Genomic DNA, 16,422 nt, shown 5'->3' with positions numbered 1-16,422 from the left:
GATGTAACACGTAGTCGGCCGGGATCGAGCAGCACGTGTTGCAACACAAGGAAGACAAATGTGCACAATGATGCAAGATTTATATGATGTAATCTTTAAAATCAACGACAAGTACGAAGAAAGACTGTTAAAGTCAAACGATCAATTAAATTGACAAAGGTCAATTTGGGGCACAATCGACTCCTCAATGTCCCTTTGGACCAACTAGATGTTACGAGATGAGGGGTAAATTTAATTACCAGTCAACGTCCAATCCTCCTCAGTAAGTAACTAGTGGTTTACAACAAAAAAATCCTATCTCTCACAATGGGAGGCTGAATTCTAATTGGTGATGACAATTTCTAACTCTTGGAGGCTCGGATCACAATCAACAATACTGCAAGAAATAACCAAACTACAAACAGCGGGGTAGTGGCAGAACCTGGTGGGCAATAGTCGGAGGTGAGCAGATGATCAGCAACGAGCTAGTAGGCGAGAACCAGCACAAATGCACTGGCGCGGTGAAGAAGGGTGCGACGTGTGGAGAGGAGATCACACTACAAGTCGTGGAGACCGTGATGGGTACAAGACTAGTGATGGTTAGGAAGTGGAGCCGCGCTCGGGCCGTGCAGAGGCATGGTGCACGGATCCGCGTGGGTCTGTGCACTAGGCGGTGCGAAGGCGCGCAACACGGCGGGCGTTGGGGCGCACAGGGTCGCGCAGGCGGAACACATAGGTGTTGTGCGTGGCGTGCATGGCAGGGCGTGCGGATGTAAACCGCGAGTGCCTGGCAGGGCGCGGCACGCGAAACTGCACGAGGCTGTGCTCTGGGGTGGCGCGAGGAGCACGGTGAGGGGCTTTGGAGCCACGCGATGCACAATGCCGCGCGGTGTGAGGACACGCAGTGTGGCGTGTTGGACGCGTTGTCGCAGCACGCGGAGGCTGGCGCGGCACATGCAGCCTGGGGTGCGAGGCGTGGAGCAAGAGTGCGGAGGGCACTCGTGGTGCAAGAGGACCCAAGAACGGGGTCTTACCGCTGACGTGGTTGACAACAAGAGCAACAGGCCGGCGGCGTTTTGACGTAGTCGACCACGGATGAGCGGAGACCACGGCTTCTATGACGGTGGCAATGTCTATGGTGTCAAAGAGATAGTGGCAAGTGACCAAGCTCCAAGAACAGTTCAAGAAGGCGTTTCTTGAAGGGCTCACGCACCAAGAAAATGGATTTTGGATGGCAAGCTGATCGATGATAACTGGCAGACAATGGTGACGTTCCACGATAATCTTCGATGTGGAAGGGCGACCATGATCCCACGGTCTACTAGACGAACTATCGACTGGTGGAAAGAAAGAACTAAGAAAGAAAAACTCAACCTTTCAATTTTCAATTCAACTTCACTTAAGAGTCCTCTTGGGCACGTCGGCCTTTATATACAGTCGAAGGCATGTCCAATCGGCCATAACGGGAAGGAACTGTCTCTTGACGAGAGTCCCTCCCAAGAAAGCAAAAATAAAACTGTTCAAAAGGACGAGGCCCAAAACACAAATAGGCCTATCCACAATTCAAAATGGAAATTACATTTGAAATAAGCAATAAAATACAAACACTTGGTGATGTGACGTCAAGCAGAGTACTTGAACGATGTATCGCAGGCGTCGGCTCGAGCTGCTCGACGAGGTTGTTGACGTCTTTCTATGCTTGTGGTGAGATGGTCCCCCATCACTGCCATTTGGGACGTGAAACTAAGTTCCACCTCATGATTAACAAAATACTATATACTTTAGAATTGCATATTGTTGGTTTATAGGGCCTTGACCTGGTGAAGAATACGACTGATTTGTAGTGGAAGACTTAAATGGAGTTGTAACAATATCATTAAAACCATGAAAAGAATCACCTGGGAATGACATGATATTCGGCACGTCAAATCTCCTCCTCCACCATGACAAGCCTTATTCATACCCCATTGTTGATGTTATGTTGTCTTGATTGCATCGTGAATGGAGAGGAACTACGGTAAGAAGGGAAAAGAAAGGGAAGACCCGTTAATAATTCTGGCTTGGGTGAATTTTGTTTAGGGCCTTCCTCTATTTATACCAAATGGATATTTTTATTAAAACCCCCTATTCATTCCAAATCGGTATGTCTTTTGATGTCGAAAAGACCATTTGTGTGTGACCCTCTAGGCCCATGTGTTAGTCTAGTTAATAATTCCAATGAACCTTAATCTCAGATTTATTTAACCCAATCGGTAGGGCGAGTCTCCAGCCTGTGGGGAACCAAGGTATACCTCATGCTCCAAAAGATACAAAGGAGTGTTTATCGACTTGCTGAGGGAGCATGTCTATCATTAGTTACTATGTACGTATAGTACCTCATCCACTTGATGCTCTTAGGATCACTTCAGTTATGATCAACTGTCAAAACCTAAAAGGTAGTTTGATTCAGTCCTAATGCATTTGGAAATCATTAGGGAACTCTTATACGATATTTCACTACCTTGGCCAAAGACTTCATAGAATCGTCTTCCTTGAATTGTCTCATCTTATCCGAGGGTGGAATATCCCATCTTGAACACTCAATCATCTTTGCAAACTTCTTGCAGCATCCTAACTAAGACTGTTTATAATTCAATGATCAGGACCTCGCAGATCATTGTAAAAGTATAATTGTCCTTCTACAAGATGTCTTTGGTGTTTCAAGTCTAAGGACCACTTGCACAAGTGTGACATGAATCGACCTTATTAAAATTTTGGTATAATACCATTTAGGGACTTTTACGTATCAATTCAGTGAACTCTTTCCATTAAAGAACACATATTATATATCACTAGTGTATCCAGAATAATGGTTATGGGACAAGCCATAATCATATGAGTGCGGTTAGATAGTGTTATTCTATCCGGATACTTGGAAATCCTTCTTCAGTATCCTTCAAATATGAATATTTTGAACACATTTTTAAAGACTAGTGATCTCTGCATTACAATCTCATCATAATTCATTAAGTTTGATCTTGTATTCATGGACTTTATTATAACCGTCATACGTGGAATAAAATGAGTGCATTATATTAATGAACGTGGAATGAGATATGAAATGTGTAATTGGGTTTCAGGCCACATATATTTCCATCCCTTATCACATCAATCCAAGACCCGATAAATCATACATAAATATTTTATGTATAAAACATACATAAATGTTTTACCTCCATGTATAAAACAACCATAAATCTAGTCTAGACAATTTCATTAACATATTCTCCTTTTAATTACTTATGTTTATATAATTTCATTTCTTGGATCATAATTTCTATCCATTCTCCATCATAATACCTAAACTTTCATAATTACTGAAATTCAAGTATAACAAGTAGAAATAAAAATCTTGGCCTCAACAAAGACTACAAAAAATTTATGAAAGGCCTTCTCGTTAATCAACCTTCCTTTTTAATATGTTATCTTCAAGCTTCTTCCCATGTTCAATGCGATGATATGGATCTCAAATTTACAAAATTCAAAAAAATATGGTTATTCCCTGTTCATTTGACCTTGAAAAGGTCAAAAGAGTTTTGGTACTTAACATACTTAAATTTGCATGTGTCAATTACATGGTGACACACAAATAATTTCTATCATACTAAAAATTATGTGAATTATTCTTCAAATTGAAAAATATAATTTGTGATATCAGAATTTATATTTTTCTCTGGTGATAAATAAAGGCCATCGAATGATTTTTATGTTCCTTAAGTGTGACTATTTTATCTTTCAGAAGTGAAAAGAAATATTAAAGGTGATGAAGTTACTTATACTTTTCGTAGAGTTCAAATAATTTATATGCATAGTAGAAATGTTATTATTTACATAAATCAATTGTCAGAATACAATTTTTTTTAGGATAACTTTAGATAAATATAGTTTGTGCATCATAACTTTGCATACTTCACCTGCCATAGGAAGACTCATTGGTATAGCTGACATAAGCTGAACCAATGATATTTTTTACCCAAAACAAATGTGCTTCCAAGCTGCCCTGCATCACTTTTCAATTGTTAATTCTGTAGTTTCATTCTACAAAATTTCTTACTGAATTACTATTCAAGAAATCAGATATTTTCCCTCTTTGAAGGAGTTCTGTTTAATTTTTTTTTGAAATGAGCATAAACTTTGATTACGTAGATAACACTATAAGGATAAGTTTTTTCAATATAATCATTTAAATGAATATTTTATTATTAGTTATATTGATATTAATTTATAGAACCACAAGATTCAGAATAAAAAATTATCTATAGATCCTATTTGACTTAACCTAGTATTATATTTTCTTAAGTACTATGTGTCAAATGACAAATAAAAAAGATACTTCAGCAAAACTACTCCTTTTCTAAGAGGAATCATAAACTTCACTTCCAAAAAATTACTAAAATCATATCTACAAAAATTAATCCAGTTCTATTTGGATAGTAATGTAAACTATAAAAATACTTCAGACACACATATATCATTTTTTATCACACCGTGAAGTGAAAAATATTGCATATTCAACTAATTTGAGTATTTTGATGCAAAGATGACGAAAACGAAGCTATTAATTTAAAAATATGCAATGAAACACTTAGGTACATGAAAACATATATAAAATTGAGATATTGAATTACATATTTTTAAAATATAAATATAAGAAGACTAGTAAATAATAGATCAATTAGCCAATCTTTTACAACCCTGTGTAGTCATATTTATAGTCCCATATATAATGGGAGATTATTAAGATATTTACCATATTTTTGTGACAAAGTTCTCCTATATTTAGATAGGAAACATATCCATGTAGTTGTATGAAAGGCCTCTAAAACTGTCAATTGATTCTACTGATTTTTATATTCAACCAAGTTCTATAAAAGTTTAAATACCATTACATACTTAAAATTGAGCAACGAATAATTGAAAATAAACTTGAAAACATAAATTTTGGATGAAAAGTACTAGAACTTATTATGAAATTTTCATGCATCATCGCGTGGTAAATTAAAAAATTAATTCACCAATACTTGACTGAAATTTTTTATTTTAAAATTATAAAAATAAGATAGTTTATAAAAATAGAATTACCGATGAGACTTGTAAATACTTTTTCTATTTTTCAGGAAAAAAAATAAATATGTGTTTTTATAATAATCATCTAATAATTATGAAATCCTACACATGAGGTTAGATCCATATCATTATGTAGTACAATAGTGATTATGGCCTTTATTTAAAGATTGGAAAAAATAAGTTAATAAATATCTAAATTTTATTAAATTACATTTATTATTTTTAAACATATAGATATGGTTAGAACCGTATCATTATTTTTTTGAGTGATAGATATAACCCTTTATTAAAATGTGTAAAAAATTAAATAAACAAATGTCTTAATGATTTCATTTTTGAGAAATGTGACATGCCATTATTTAAATCATGATTTAATGAATAGTGTTTTAAAGATATTATGACATCCCAAATTTGATAAAATAGAATAAAAGGTCTTCGTGAAGAAACCAACTGAACATGAATAAATTATTTGAAAGAAGCATCTAAAATTATGTAGTTATTTATGGAATTGAGTTTATCCAGGCGTATGGACTATTCAGATTATACAATTATTATTGAAGTTTCATTTTCTTATGAAACTATATAAAAATCATTTGCACAAATGTGAAAAATAAAGCCATTAATTGAACCTTTGAGAATTAGATGTATCTCAACTTGTAGGATTTTAATATTGAGATAGTTTAAATTCTTGAGATTTTTTCTTTTAAAATTATCTTATTCACTTGTTCTTGTTCTTGAAGGTTATTAAATTCTAACAATCACACAAGAAAGAGTAGTAACCCAGTTTGTACCTTCAAATTTTTGCATGATATTTTGTAGAATACTGCATCAATCAATGTCGTATGAAAGTGCACTGGGTGATCAAGGGGATAGAAAAAAACAAATGAAATCAATCTCCTTATCAAGTTTGTAATCATTGGAAAAATAACTCAGTTTGTACCTTTTTTTTACTATATACTTTCATTTAAAGCTTTTTTTACTGTTAGTTTTTTGTGAGAATTATAATTATACGGAGCCTCTTATTGAAACGTGAAGACACTGTTTAAATTTTTTAGTATTTTAAAATTACTTCTGTGAATGATGTATTGAGTTTCATTCAATAATTCCACATACATTCATAAAAAAGGTGACATCCTACAAAATTAATGATTACTGTATTTGCCAATTATATGATCCCATTTTAGATTAAATCTGAGTGGAAAAATAATATCTCCTAAGCATAAATTTTCTGGTTGTTGTATCAGCTTTAGTTTTCTAGGTTTTTAAAAAATGGAAACTCAGTATCCTGAAACGATCTAAAAATTATATTTTAAATAAAATATTATCAGAGATGTTAATTTAAATTTAAATATAAAATATGCAAAGCTTATAAATATACTAGAAGAATAAATCTGACAATGACATATAATGAGATATTTAATATGTAAATAAAAAATTCATGTTAATAAAAATATGAAATTTAACTATCCACGGAATTCATTATAAATATGAGGTATGAAATCATTTAATAAGAATAATAATGTATAAATTATATTAACGAATAATGATTGCTCAATGGTAAAATTATGCAATTTATCTTAAAAAATACAGGTAATATGGTTATGTTTCACCCCATACCATCGAAATTTATAGTCCAATTATAAACTGATTTCTGCAAATTACATGAAAACCTCAAATTCAAGAGAAGAAACACTTAATATCTAGTTTTGGAAATTTATAATGAGGTGCATCCATTGCATACTCCTTTTTCTTGGCATTGAGCTACATCCATCAAATTATTCATTGAATTCATAATCTGATGTAAAATCCAAAGTTAATTATTTAAACACTATAGTACAACATAATAACTATTGTCATTAAGAGATTCTTGTTAACCATTACTTTCATGAAATGATCAGACTGTGACTTAGGCATCAACCTTTTTGATTGGCGATGTCGACTAATGGACCTTCTATCTCATGGACTTGGACAAACTACACAAGACTAACACCCATATATTCAAGATCCGAGGTTGTTCGAAGCACTTTGAAAATGACATATTTGGGTGATAATAATGTTGTTGAGAAGAATTTTCAACCTTCAATTAATATTTAATTTCAGAAGGACATAAAACTCATGTGTTCATGTACTCCTCATGTCCACATAGTGAAGTTTGATTATACTGTAAAACTTTGGAGAAACAAAGTTGGCTTTTGATTGATATAATCATCCACAGTGGTATGAAACTCCTTACATAAATGGTGAAATTTTGCTCAACGGGCTTTAAAATATCCATTTAAAGATGAACAGAATCCTGTTTTTTTTAAAAAATATGCAGCCTAAGTTGAGTATTTATGGAGAATTGGAACGATTGTTCTTCCGGAGAGATGAACCTAAGTTTTGAAGAAATATCAGAAATGGGTTCATTCATGAAGATAAAAAGAACACCGACGAGTATTTGGGCGGAAAAAAAGGTGAAATCTTTTCGGAACGAGGAGTTGACTTGGAGAAATTTGTCATGACCCAGAAGAGTGTTTTTGATTGGCAGCGACGGGCCGATCTCTATATAATCGGGTGGGAAATTCGCAACGGTAAGCGAGTTGTTCTAGCGAAGAGACCCTCTTCCCGCTACTTCTTCGCAGCCCTCTCGGAACCCTAAACGGGAAATTTTCAATTGGGTTCGATCGTTAGTGGCGCCCAATTTTGAATTTCGTGCCGTCGTTCCCCTCCTTGCCGGCGGCATTGGCTTCGACGGCGGGGGAGGGGCGCGCTGACCCAGGTAGCCCTTTTTCCGTTCTACATTGCCCCCGCTTGTGATCTCGTTCGTCGCTCGGATCTGGTCGGGAATTTCATTCGCCTCGGTTAATTGCTCTCTGAGTTCTTTCAGCTGGCTTTAAATTCGACCTGGAGTCTTGCATTTGCAAGAAATTCGATTGATTTGGGGGGGAAAGAAGGGGGAAATATTTATAGTGTTTTGGGATTTCTCTGGGAACAATGCAATTGGGTGGATCATGGGCGGACGGACGATTCCGGGGTGGGGGTTTCTTCAATTTCTGTCTTTTGGATTCTTCCGCTTAGTCTACGTCGATAATAGGCTATTTTTTCTTGAATCCGGGTGGTTTTACAAGGTTTTGTTGTGGATTAGCAATGACGGAGATCTGATCTTTATAATTTAAACGAAAGATCTGCAGACTATCCGAGTTTAGCTAAATTTCCTTCAAATTCGACTAGAATTTTTCTTTGAAAATTAAGATTTGACGAGTGATGATCGACATTGTTATAAGATCATGTTAAAATCTAATCTGTTCGGGTTATATCATTGTTTTTTTTCGGGTTGACTAAAGTCATTTCCTTTTTGTAATCTTACCGTTATCACTCCTGTTTGATTTTATTTTTTCAAATCTTGTCTTTGTAATTGGATTTTTATAAGACTTACAATAACAGTATTTTGTGACTATTATAGCTCATCTTGGTCGCCATAGACGTTGATTATGACGCAGGATACAGCTTCCTCGCTGCCGCTTGCTTCAGTAGTACTTAACCCCGGAATGCTTTGCCAACCGGCCGGGCAATCTATGGATGTGCCTTCCTGTAGCTCCTTCGACTCTGCTTCAAATGATGATAATGCAGGATCTTTTCTCTTTAATTCTTTCTCTGCATCTAATGGTGGGTTTGGTTTTTCATTTTCAAGGTTAAATAATCTTAAGTTTATTTTTGAAAATAACATATAATGTTCATCGCAGTAGGTGTTGTTCCTGGTCAGCAATACTGGAACTGTGATAGTAGTCCTCCCAACTTTAGAGCAGACGGGTTAAGTCTAATTATGAATCCATTGACAAGGAATGTAAGCCCGTCCTTTTTCAACGAAGGAAACTCAATTTTGCTTCGGAGCGACGTGCAGCAACGTTCGAGATTCCAAGATGGCAGACTTTTCATTGATAATCACCGGCAGGAATTCCCAGGATTTTCTCAGACCTCCAGATCTGGTGGATGTGGGGGTTTTCCTCAAAACCCTAGTGGAGATTTCAGGTGGAATTTAACGGATATGATGAGCCATGTTGGTCCAAACACCTATGGTAATTTCCAATTTCTCTTAAAATCAATGATTCATTGTTTTATTAATTCTTCTAATTAAGCGTATTTCAATGATATGATTTGACAGGAAATTTCAATATTTCTACTTCTGGGTTACCCTTTGAGCCTGATAAGAACTACATCTCATTTAATTCAAATAACACCACAATGCCCTTACCTTTACATAGCTCAGACAGAACATCACAGGTACTTGAAAACTTCTTTATTAAGCCCCCAATCTGTTGTTTTATTAGATTACTTACTAATTATTTCTTTCCTGTACCATATTCCAGAGTAATGAACAATGCATACAGCAAAATCAACGGTTCTGGGTTCGACCTGAAGAAACATCATACGGAATGTCTCGGCCTCTGCTACATGTACCGAATAATTGTTTTACTCCCACTCAAGAAACTGAGTCATATACTCAAATCAGCCATCCGAGTTCACATGGTCCTAAGACTTTAATCAAGAACCTTGACTACAATGGTCAAAGACAGCTGTTATTGCTGTATTATCATGCTAGGCTTTGCTCTAACCACGGGGTCTGCACGAAAGTCTCTTGTATGAAGATGAAAAAGATCATCCATCATATGAAATTCTGCCGAGGATCATGTAACACATGTATTCAGCTAGATTCACTCCTGAGTCATCACAGGAGCTGCCAAGATCTTGATTGCCCTGTCTGTGCTCCTGTGAGGAGGATAGTTAGGGAGGGTTCGTTGGGCAATTTTAGGGTTGGATCAACTGAATATAAAGTTGATATTCCTGAACCTTCATCAAAGAGGTTGAAAGGTGAATGTTTTTCTGTTGGCCTGACGGAAATTCAAAAATGCGGCGAGCTGTCTCCTGGAGAACAGCTTTCGGGGCATTCTTGCAAGTCAGTGGTCACTGGATCTCCTGGCGAGGTGAAACCCTACGATTACTCCTCTCAGGGAAGCTCTGTTAATTGCTGCGAGGTTAAATTTGATGATTCGGAGATCACAGACGAAGAGATACCAATCAATTCCAAGATGAACAGAGGTTTGAAGCCGTGCGAGAGTTCCACAAAACTGGAAAAAATGGAATGTATTGCTGTCGAGAAGCAGGTTCCCGAGAAGGAAGAAGTTTTGAAGGAGAATCAGGCAGTCGTTGTTAGTGATGATCCACCAATGAAAACTCAAGTGAACTGTGATTTGAAACCTGACTCCAGGTGCCAAAATCTGAGGGGTGTGTCATTGGTAGAATCGTTTACTCTTGAGCAGGTTCTTGATCACATGAGTAGCTTGAAGAAATGGGTTGGATTGGTCAGTTTTTTGCTTAATCTGTCTGTTTTATGATTGTTTAATCTGAAAATTTTCGTCATGTTTTGACTTTTTATGACAGGGTAAAGTGAAGGCCGCAAAAAATCAAGCCCTAGAAAATGATGACAAGAATTCATGCCAGTTGTGTGGTACGGGAGCTCTTTCTTTTGAGCCACCTCCCATATACTGTGTGAAATGCTACGGTCGAATCAAACACAACCGGGCATACCACACGATGGTGAATTGCGATACATTAAAGAAGGGAGGGGCTGGCAGACTATATTTGTGTAATCCATGCTTTAATGGCTCTCACGGTGACAGCGTGACGTATGTTGGCGGTGTTTTGACTAAGGCCAAGTTGGAAAAGAAGAGGAACGATGTGCAAGTTTTGGAACAGGTCCCGTTTAAATTTTTTTTGCTTCCTCCTAAAAAATTGTAATTTTAATCACAATCCAATTGATTTTTCTTTCTTTCTGCAGTGGGTGGAGTGTGATAAGTGCAAATCATGGCAACATCAGATTTGTGCCCTCTTTAATGCTAAAAGAAACGTGGGTGGGAAGGCAGGGTACACTTGCCCAAACTGTTATGTGGAGGAGATGAAGTGCAGTGAGTTCGAGCCACTCCCTGATGGTGTAATTCTTGGGGCCCAGGATCTTCCCAGATCCAAGCTCAGTGATCATATAGAGCAACGGCTTGTTTTGAGTCTTGTGCAAGAGAGACAAGAGAGAGCCCATAGCTTGCAAAAGAGTTATAATGAAGTAAGACTTGTGTCATTTGCTTAATTCAACCAGATTATATATTTCGTCTCCCAATCTCAAGCTCTGTTGAGCTCAAATTTGAACTTGTAATGGTGTTCTGGTCTGTTTTCAATTTTTCTGAGGAGAATCACATTAACATGCAATGTCAAGCACCGATTTTCTTTATTTTTTAGGGATAATAAGGAAATTCACGATATTTCATGGTTATGTTTAGTTATTATTTTTCTGCCTGCGTTTTTTGTTCATACTGAATCTGTGATATGTTTGACGTGTCACAAATTTATTTACTAGTCACAAAATCTCAAATCATAAATTTCTGGAAGCTTAGGAAAACGGTATTATCAAAAATCTTGTCAAACCTGAGCAATTAAAATAGATAGGGAACGCCCGTTCCCTCGATTGGGTATTATGCCTTGTTCTATGATTTGTTCTCTTGTTCATTTCATCCGTCATAGAAATACCATCTGACCTTTAGGTACTTTCGTCATTAATTTTTTCGTACTGGGTTTTTTTCCTGTTTAAAAATTTTCAGAAATTATTTTTTATTTCCCTGTTTTATATTTTTCCTTCTGTCGACATAGTTTTTAGGAATTCACAAGTTATATTCTAAATTCCACTACATCTTATTGACAACTTTCCAGGTCCCTGGCGCAGAGAATCTTATTGTCAGAGTCGTCTCTTCTGTGGACAAAAAGTTGGAGGTGAAGAAACTGTTTCGCCAAATTTTTGAAGAAAAGGGTTATCCTGCAGAATTTCCCTACAAATCAAAGGTCGGTGTAAATTTATGGTTGGATTCACATTACCGTTGTACATTTAATTGATATTAGAGGCTTTTTTTTCAGGCGATTCTGTTGTTCCAGAAAATTGAAGGTGCAGACGTGTGCCTCTTTGCAATGTATGTTCAAGAATATGGATCTGGCTGCTCAGAGCCAAATCAAAGACGTGTTTGTCTTTCATATTTGGATTCTGTGAAGTATTTCCGGCCCGATGTAAAATGTGTAACTGGAGAAGCCCTACGGACTTTTGTCTACCATGAGATACTGGTATTCCATCCTCGTTATCTGTTATGGTCTGAAATCATAAGTTCATGATGTATACAATAGTTTTGTAGTTTTTGTCTCTTGTTTTTATTTTTTTCTATTTTATTTCTTTATTTCAGCTCTTTAGAAAATTTTAATTATTCTTGTTCCGTTGACTGTTACATTGCTAAAAAATGTTTCACACATTTAAGTTCAAGAAGGTTGTCTTTATTTTTCTTTTGTTTATATATGCCTTTTATCTCTTGAAATCGTAATTGCATGCTTCAGAGATTTGTTAATTGGTTTTCTCCTCTTGTTTTTCTTTTTAATCCTTCTTTAATTGCAGTTCTGTAGAACATTTTAATTATTCTATTTTTCAACAAATGTTTTATGCAAATAAGTGCCACAACGTTATCTTTCATTTCTTTATGCATGAAATTTATGTATTAAATTCATAATTTAATGCTGCATCGAATGAAATTATGGTCTATTTCGTGACAATCCGAAATTTCGTGCAAGCAGATTGCCTATCTTGATTTCTGCAAGAAGCGAGGTTTCACAAGTTGCCACATTTGGTCATGTCCCCCTTTGAAACAAGAAGACTTTATCTTGAATTGCCATCCAGAAATACAGAAAACTCCAAAACCTGACAAACTCCGTGAATGGTGAGAAAAAAATTTCCTGCAGATTTTCTTTTCTGCAATTTTGTCGTCTCACACCCATCTTTTCCCAGGTACTTGGCGATGATTAGAAAAGCTACCAAGAAAAACATAGTCGTGGAAAATACTAAATTATATGACTTCTTCTTTATGCCTCCTGAAAACTGTAAAGCAAGCTTGACTGCCGCTCGTTTGCCCTATTTTGACGGCGATTATTGGCCTGGATGTGCCGAAGATTTGTTACAGAGCTTGCAGCAAATAGAAGATGGCAAGGAACCGCCAAAGAAGGGAAAGATGAGCATCTCAAAAAGGGCTTTAAAGGCAGCCCGTCATTGTTCTTCGACAGACACTCCGTCAAAAGACTCTCTTCTCATGTTTAAGGTTCACAGATGAACTTTCTTTTCAATTATTTGTTTTCTTAATGTCACAATCTCATCTATCATGTCATTTTATTCAGCTTGGAGAAGTCATTCGACCAATGAAGGACGATCTCATCATGATCCATCTGCAGCACGTTTGCAGTCAATGCTGTCAGATGATCTTATCTGGAAAGAGATGGGTCTGCAATCAATGCAAAAAATTTCAGCTTTGCAACAAGTAAGATCTTAAATCATCATCCTCGCCTAATCGCTGACATGGTTGTCCTATTCCTCTCCTTGTTTTCACATCCTCGTTGTCCTTATCCTCGCCTTACCTGGTCCTCATCCTCACCCTCACGTCCATCCTCTTCCGAGTCAGAATCATCATTGCCCTCATTGTTATCATCATCATCATCATAACCTTTTCTATCATCTTCATCATTGTTATCACCACCATCATCATCCAATTCATCATCGTCATCATTCATCCTCATTGTCATCATGATCATTGTCATCACCATCACCTCATGGCATACAATCTGACTTAATTCAGGTGCTATGATGCCAACCAATCGTTGGAAGAGAAGGCCAGACACCCAATCAGCTCCTCAGATAAGCACACCTTCCAATCTGTGAGCTGCATCCTCATTAATCAATCTTGACCTAGGTCTCAAAATCTTGACCTAGTTAATCTGACAGCTTGCAATGAATTTTTTTAACAGGTCGATGTGGAAGAGGTGCCAGTTGATACGGTTGATGATGATGAGAATCTTGAAAGCGAGTTCTTTGACAGCAGGTTGGCGTTCCTTAATCTTTGTCAGGGGAATCATTATCAGAACGACACGTTGCGGCGGGCAAAGCATTCCACGATGATGATCCTCTACCACCTCCACAATCCTAGCATCCCGGCGTTTGTGGCATCATGCTTTAATTGCCACGTGGATATAGAGCCTGGGCTCGGCTGGCACTGTGAGAGCTGCCCCGACTATGATCTATGTGCCTCTTGTTACGGCGAGAAGGGCCGTTCTGGCCATCCTCACGAGCTGGTTCGTCACACCTCTGCATCACACAGTGCCATTTCAGATAAGGCGCGATCTCGGGTACATGGATTTCTTTCCATTTGGCGATACATTCATTATAACTTTTTAGTTGTCTCATCCCAATTATCAGCCCGTAAGCTTTTTAGTGTTCTATATCTTGGAATTGATTGCATTAGATTTTTTATTTCTCGAGCTGCAAAAAGAAGAAATAGAATTTTATTTTCTTTCCTCCCTTAGATCATTCTTTCAGTCGGTCCTTTTCTCCCTTGGATCATTCTTTAAGTCGTACTATATCTTGTTAATGTTCTTCATCGATTAACCAAAAAAATTAAATTTTTTTTTCCTCGATTGTAAAAGATTCAACTTGTGCTGGAGTTGCTGGTGCATGCGTCAAGGTGTAGGGAGATGCACTGTGAGTACCCATCGTGCCGGCATGTGAAGGGTCTATTTCACCATGGAGCAATGTGCAAAGTCCGAGTGGCCGGCGGCTGCCACTCTTGCAAGAAGATGTGGTACATTTTGCGCCTGCATGCAAGGGCCTGCAAGGAAGGCAACAAGTGCCTCGTGCCACGGTGCAGGTAAACCCTAAACCCTGAATGAGGATTGGAGCTTTTTAGGTTCAAGAATTATTTGACGGGGGGATATCAGAACTGTCATCTTATTGGCAATAGCTTCTTCCATGTAGCCTCTCTACTAGGGATTTAAACTTTTTTCTTGATTCTTATGCTTTTTGCATTTTAAATGTGATTCTCTTGGGTTGTTATGTCGGCAAAAGAATTCTATCAGGATTTTAGAACAGTTTATTGTTTGCCGTTTATTCTTATGTTTTCTCTTTTCCAAAGTCAGAGATTCCTTCTTTTGTTTGTCAGGAGACTAGAATCTCAGGTATTTGCTACGATTTTGCAGGGATTTAAAGGAACACATGAGGAAGATGGAGTCTCAGTCTGAGTCCCGCCGCAGGTTTGCTGCCATGGAGATGATGAGGAGTCTAGAACAGACGGCGGCGGCGGACGAAGAAGCCACTGCCTCGGTGGCCCAGTTGGACGACAAAGAAGCTGTAAGACAAAGTCAGCCGCTTAAAACCCCCCAAAATGCCTTGTAAATTCTGCCCAATTTTGCTGTATAGGGTCTAGGAGCGCGATTTGTGCTAATAAATCCCCCTATGGTGATGAAGAGCAAGTCTGCTCATAAGTTGCTTCCTCTTGTCTCCCCTCCCCACTATTTACATAAGAATAAAAAGAATGTTCTTCTCCCTCAGTTTATGCATAATCAATTTGCTCCCAACAGTGTGATGAGTTTCAATGAAAATTTCCAACTTGGTATTGTCAACTAATGCAACTAGTCCTAATTAATGAGCAGTAACATTTCTAACAGTAACTCAGTTCTGACACTTATTGCAAAACCATAGATAAAGAGACAAGAGGGTAGGATTTGACTGTCCTGGTCTGATCCCCATTTTTAACAAAAACTTTCACCTTACCCAAAGTTCAGTCCGGTTGGGATCTGATCTTGTTTGGTCCCAATCCGATCGGTCTGGTCAGTTTGGATAGTCAATGTCAAAGTCAAGAAGTAGAAAATTACTGTTGACCGTTAATATAGCCAGCTTTACAACTGCTGGTAATGAATGCCCCTTCCCTTCTCTTCTTTCCCCACTCTATTTTTTTCTCTTTCTCCCTCTCTAAGTCTCTCTTCATGGAGAACTGTTGAGGTGAATAGAGCAAGAAGAAACCTACGATAGATGAAGAGCATGCGATGGGTTCTCACAGTCATCTTCATCAAGTGATGTCTACTAAGATGAGCTCCTCTTCGTCAAGTGGGAGGCGCGGTGATGGTCAAGTTTGCTTCGTCTACAACAAACTAGATTGGGCCTCCCCCGCAAGGGTAGAGCGTGATAGAATATCGTCAACGGAAGCGTACCGGTATCCATCTTCTTGGATGGCTCGGAGTGGATCTTCTGGATCAATGTAGTGGAGACTGAATCCTCTTTTGCAAATAGGGGCCGGAGGGTCTCACGTCCTTACATGATCTAGGGACCAACAACCATTCTTTTATAGGCCTTCATGGGCATATTAGTTTACAAAACCACCCATTACGGTTATGCAACTGACCCCATTTCTACACATATATGCAACCATAGCAATACAAAATACTTTAATCCCGTCCTTA

The 16,422-nt window shown here is 37.6% G+C and overlaps 1 protein-coding gene across 4 annotated transcripts; it reads left to right on the top strand.

Moving 5' to 3' along the window:
- The first annotated feature begins 7,530 nt into the window (after positions 1-7,530).
- Positions 7,531-15,513, top strand: LOC144704210 (histone acetyltransferase HAC12-like). 4 transcript variants are annotated; one of them, XM_078576535.1, is made up of 16 exons: positions 7,531-7,843; positions 8,565-8,730; positions 8,808-9,140; positions 9,227-9,345; positions 9,432-10,424; positions 10,504-10,818; positions 10,901-11,179; positions 11,821-11,949; positions 12,022-12,222; positions 12,721-12,863; positions 12,932-13,238; positions 13,315-13,454; positions 13,770-13,848; positions 13,939-14,316; positions 14,614-14,834; positions 15,163-15,513. In XM_078576535.1, the coding sequence occupies exons 2-16, from the start codon at positions 8,613-8,615 to the stop codon at positions 15,356-15,358; spliced, it is 3,951 nt and encodes a 1,316-aa protein (XP_078432661.1). In that variant the 5' UTR covers positions 7,531-7,843; positions 8,565-8,612; the 3' UTR covers positions 15,359-15,513. The 4 variants fall into 4 exon arrangements, with proteins under 4 accessions (XP_078432661.1, XP_078432659.1, XP_078432657.1 ...); XM_078576533.1 differs by having other exon boundaries at positions 8,547-8,730; positions 8,811-9,140; XM_078576531.1 differs by having other exon boundaries at positions 8,547-8,730.
- Positions 15,514-16,422: the final 909 nt, after the last annotated feature.

This window comes from Wolffia australiana, chromosome 6 (assembly GCF_029677425.1).
Source record: "Wolffia australiana isolate 7733 chromosome 6, ASM2967742v1".
Lineage (NCBI taxonomy): Eukaryota > Viridiplantae > Streptophyta > Magnoliopsida > Alismatales > Araceae > Wolffia > Wolffia australiana.
This window is presented reverse-complemented; position numbering and strand designations above follow the sequence as displayed.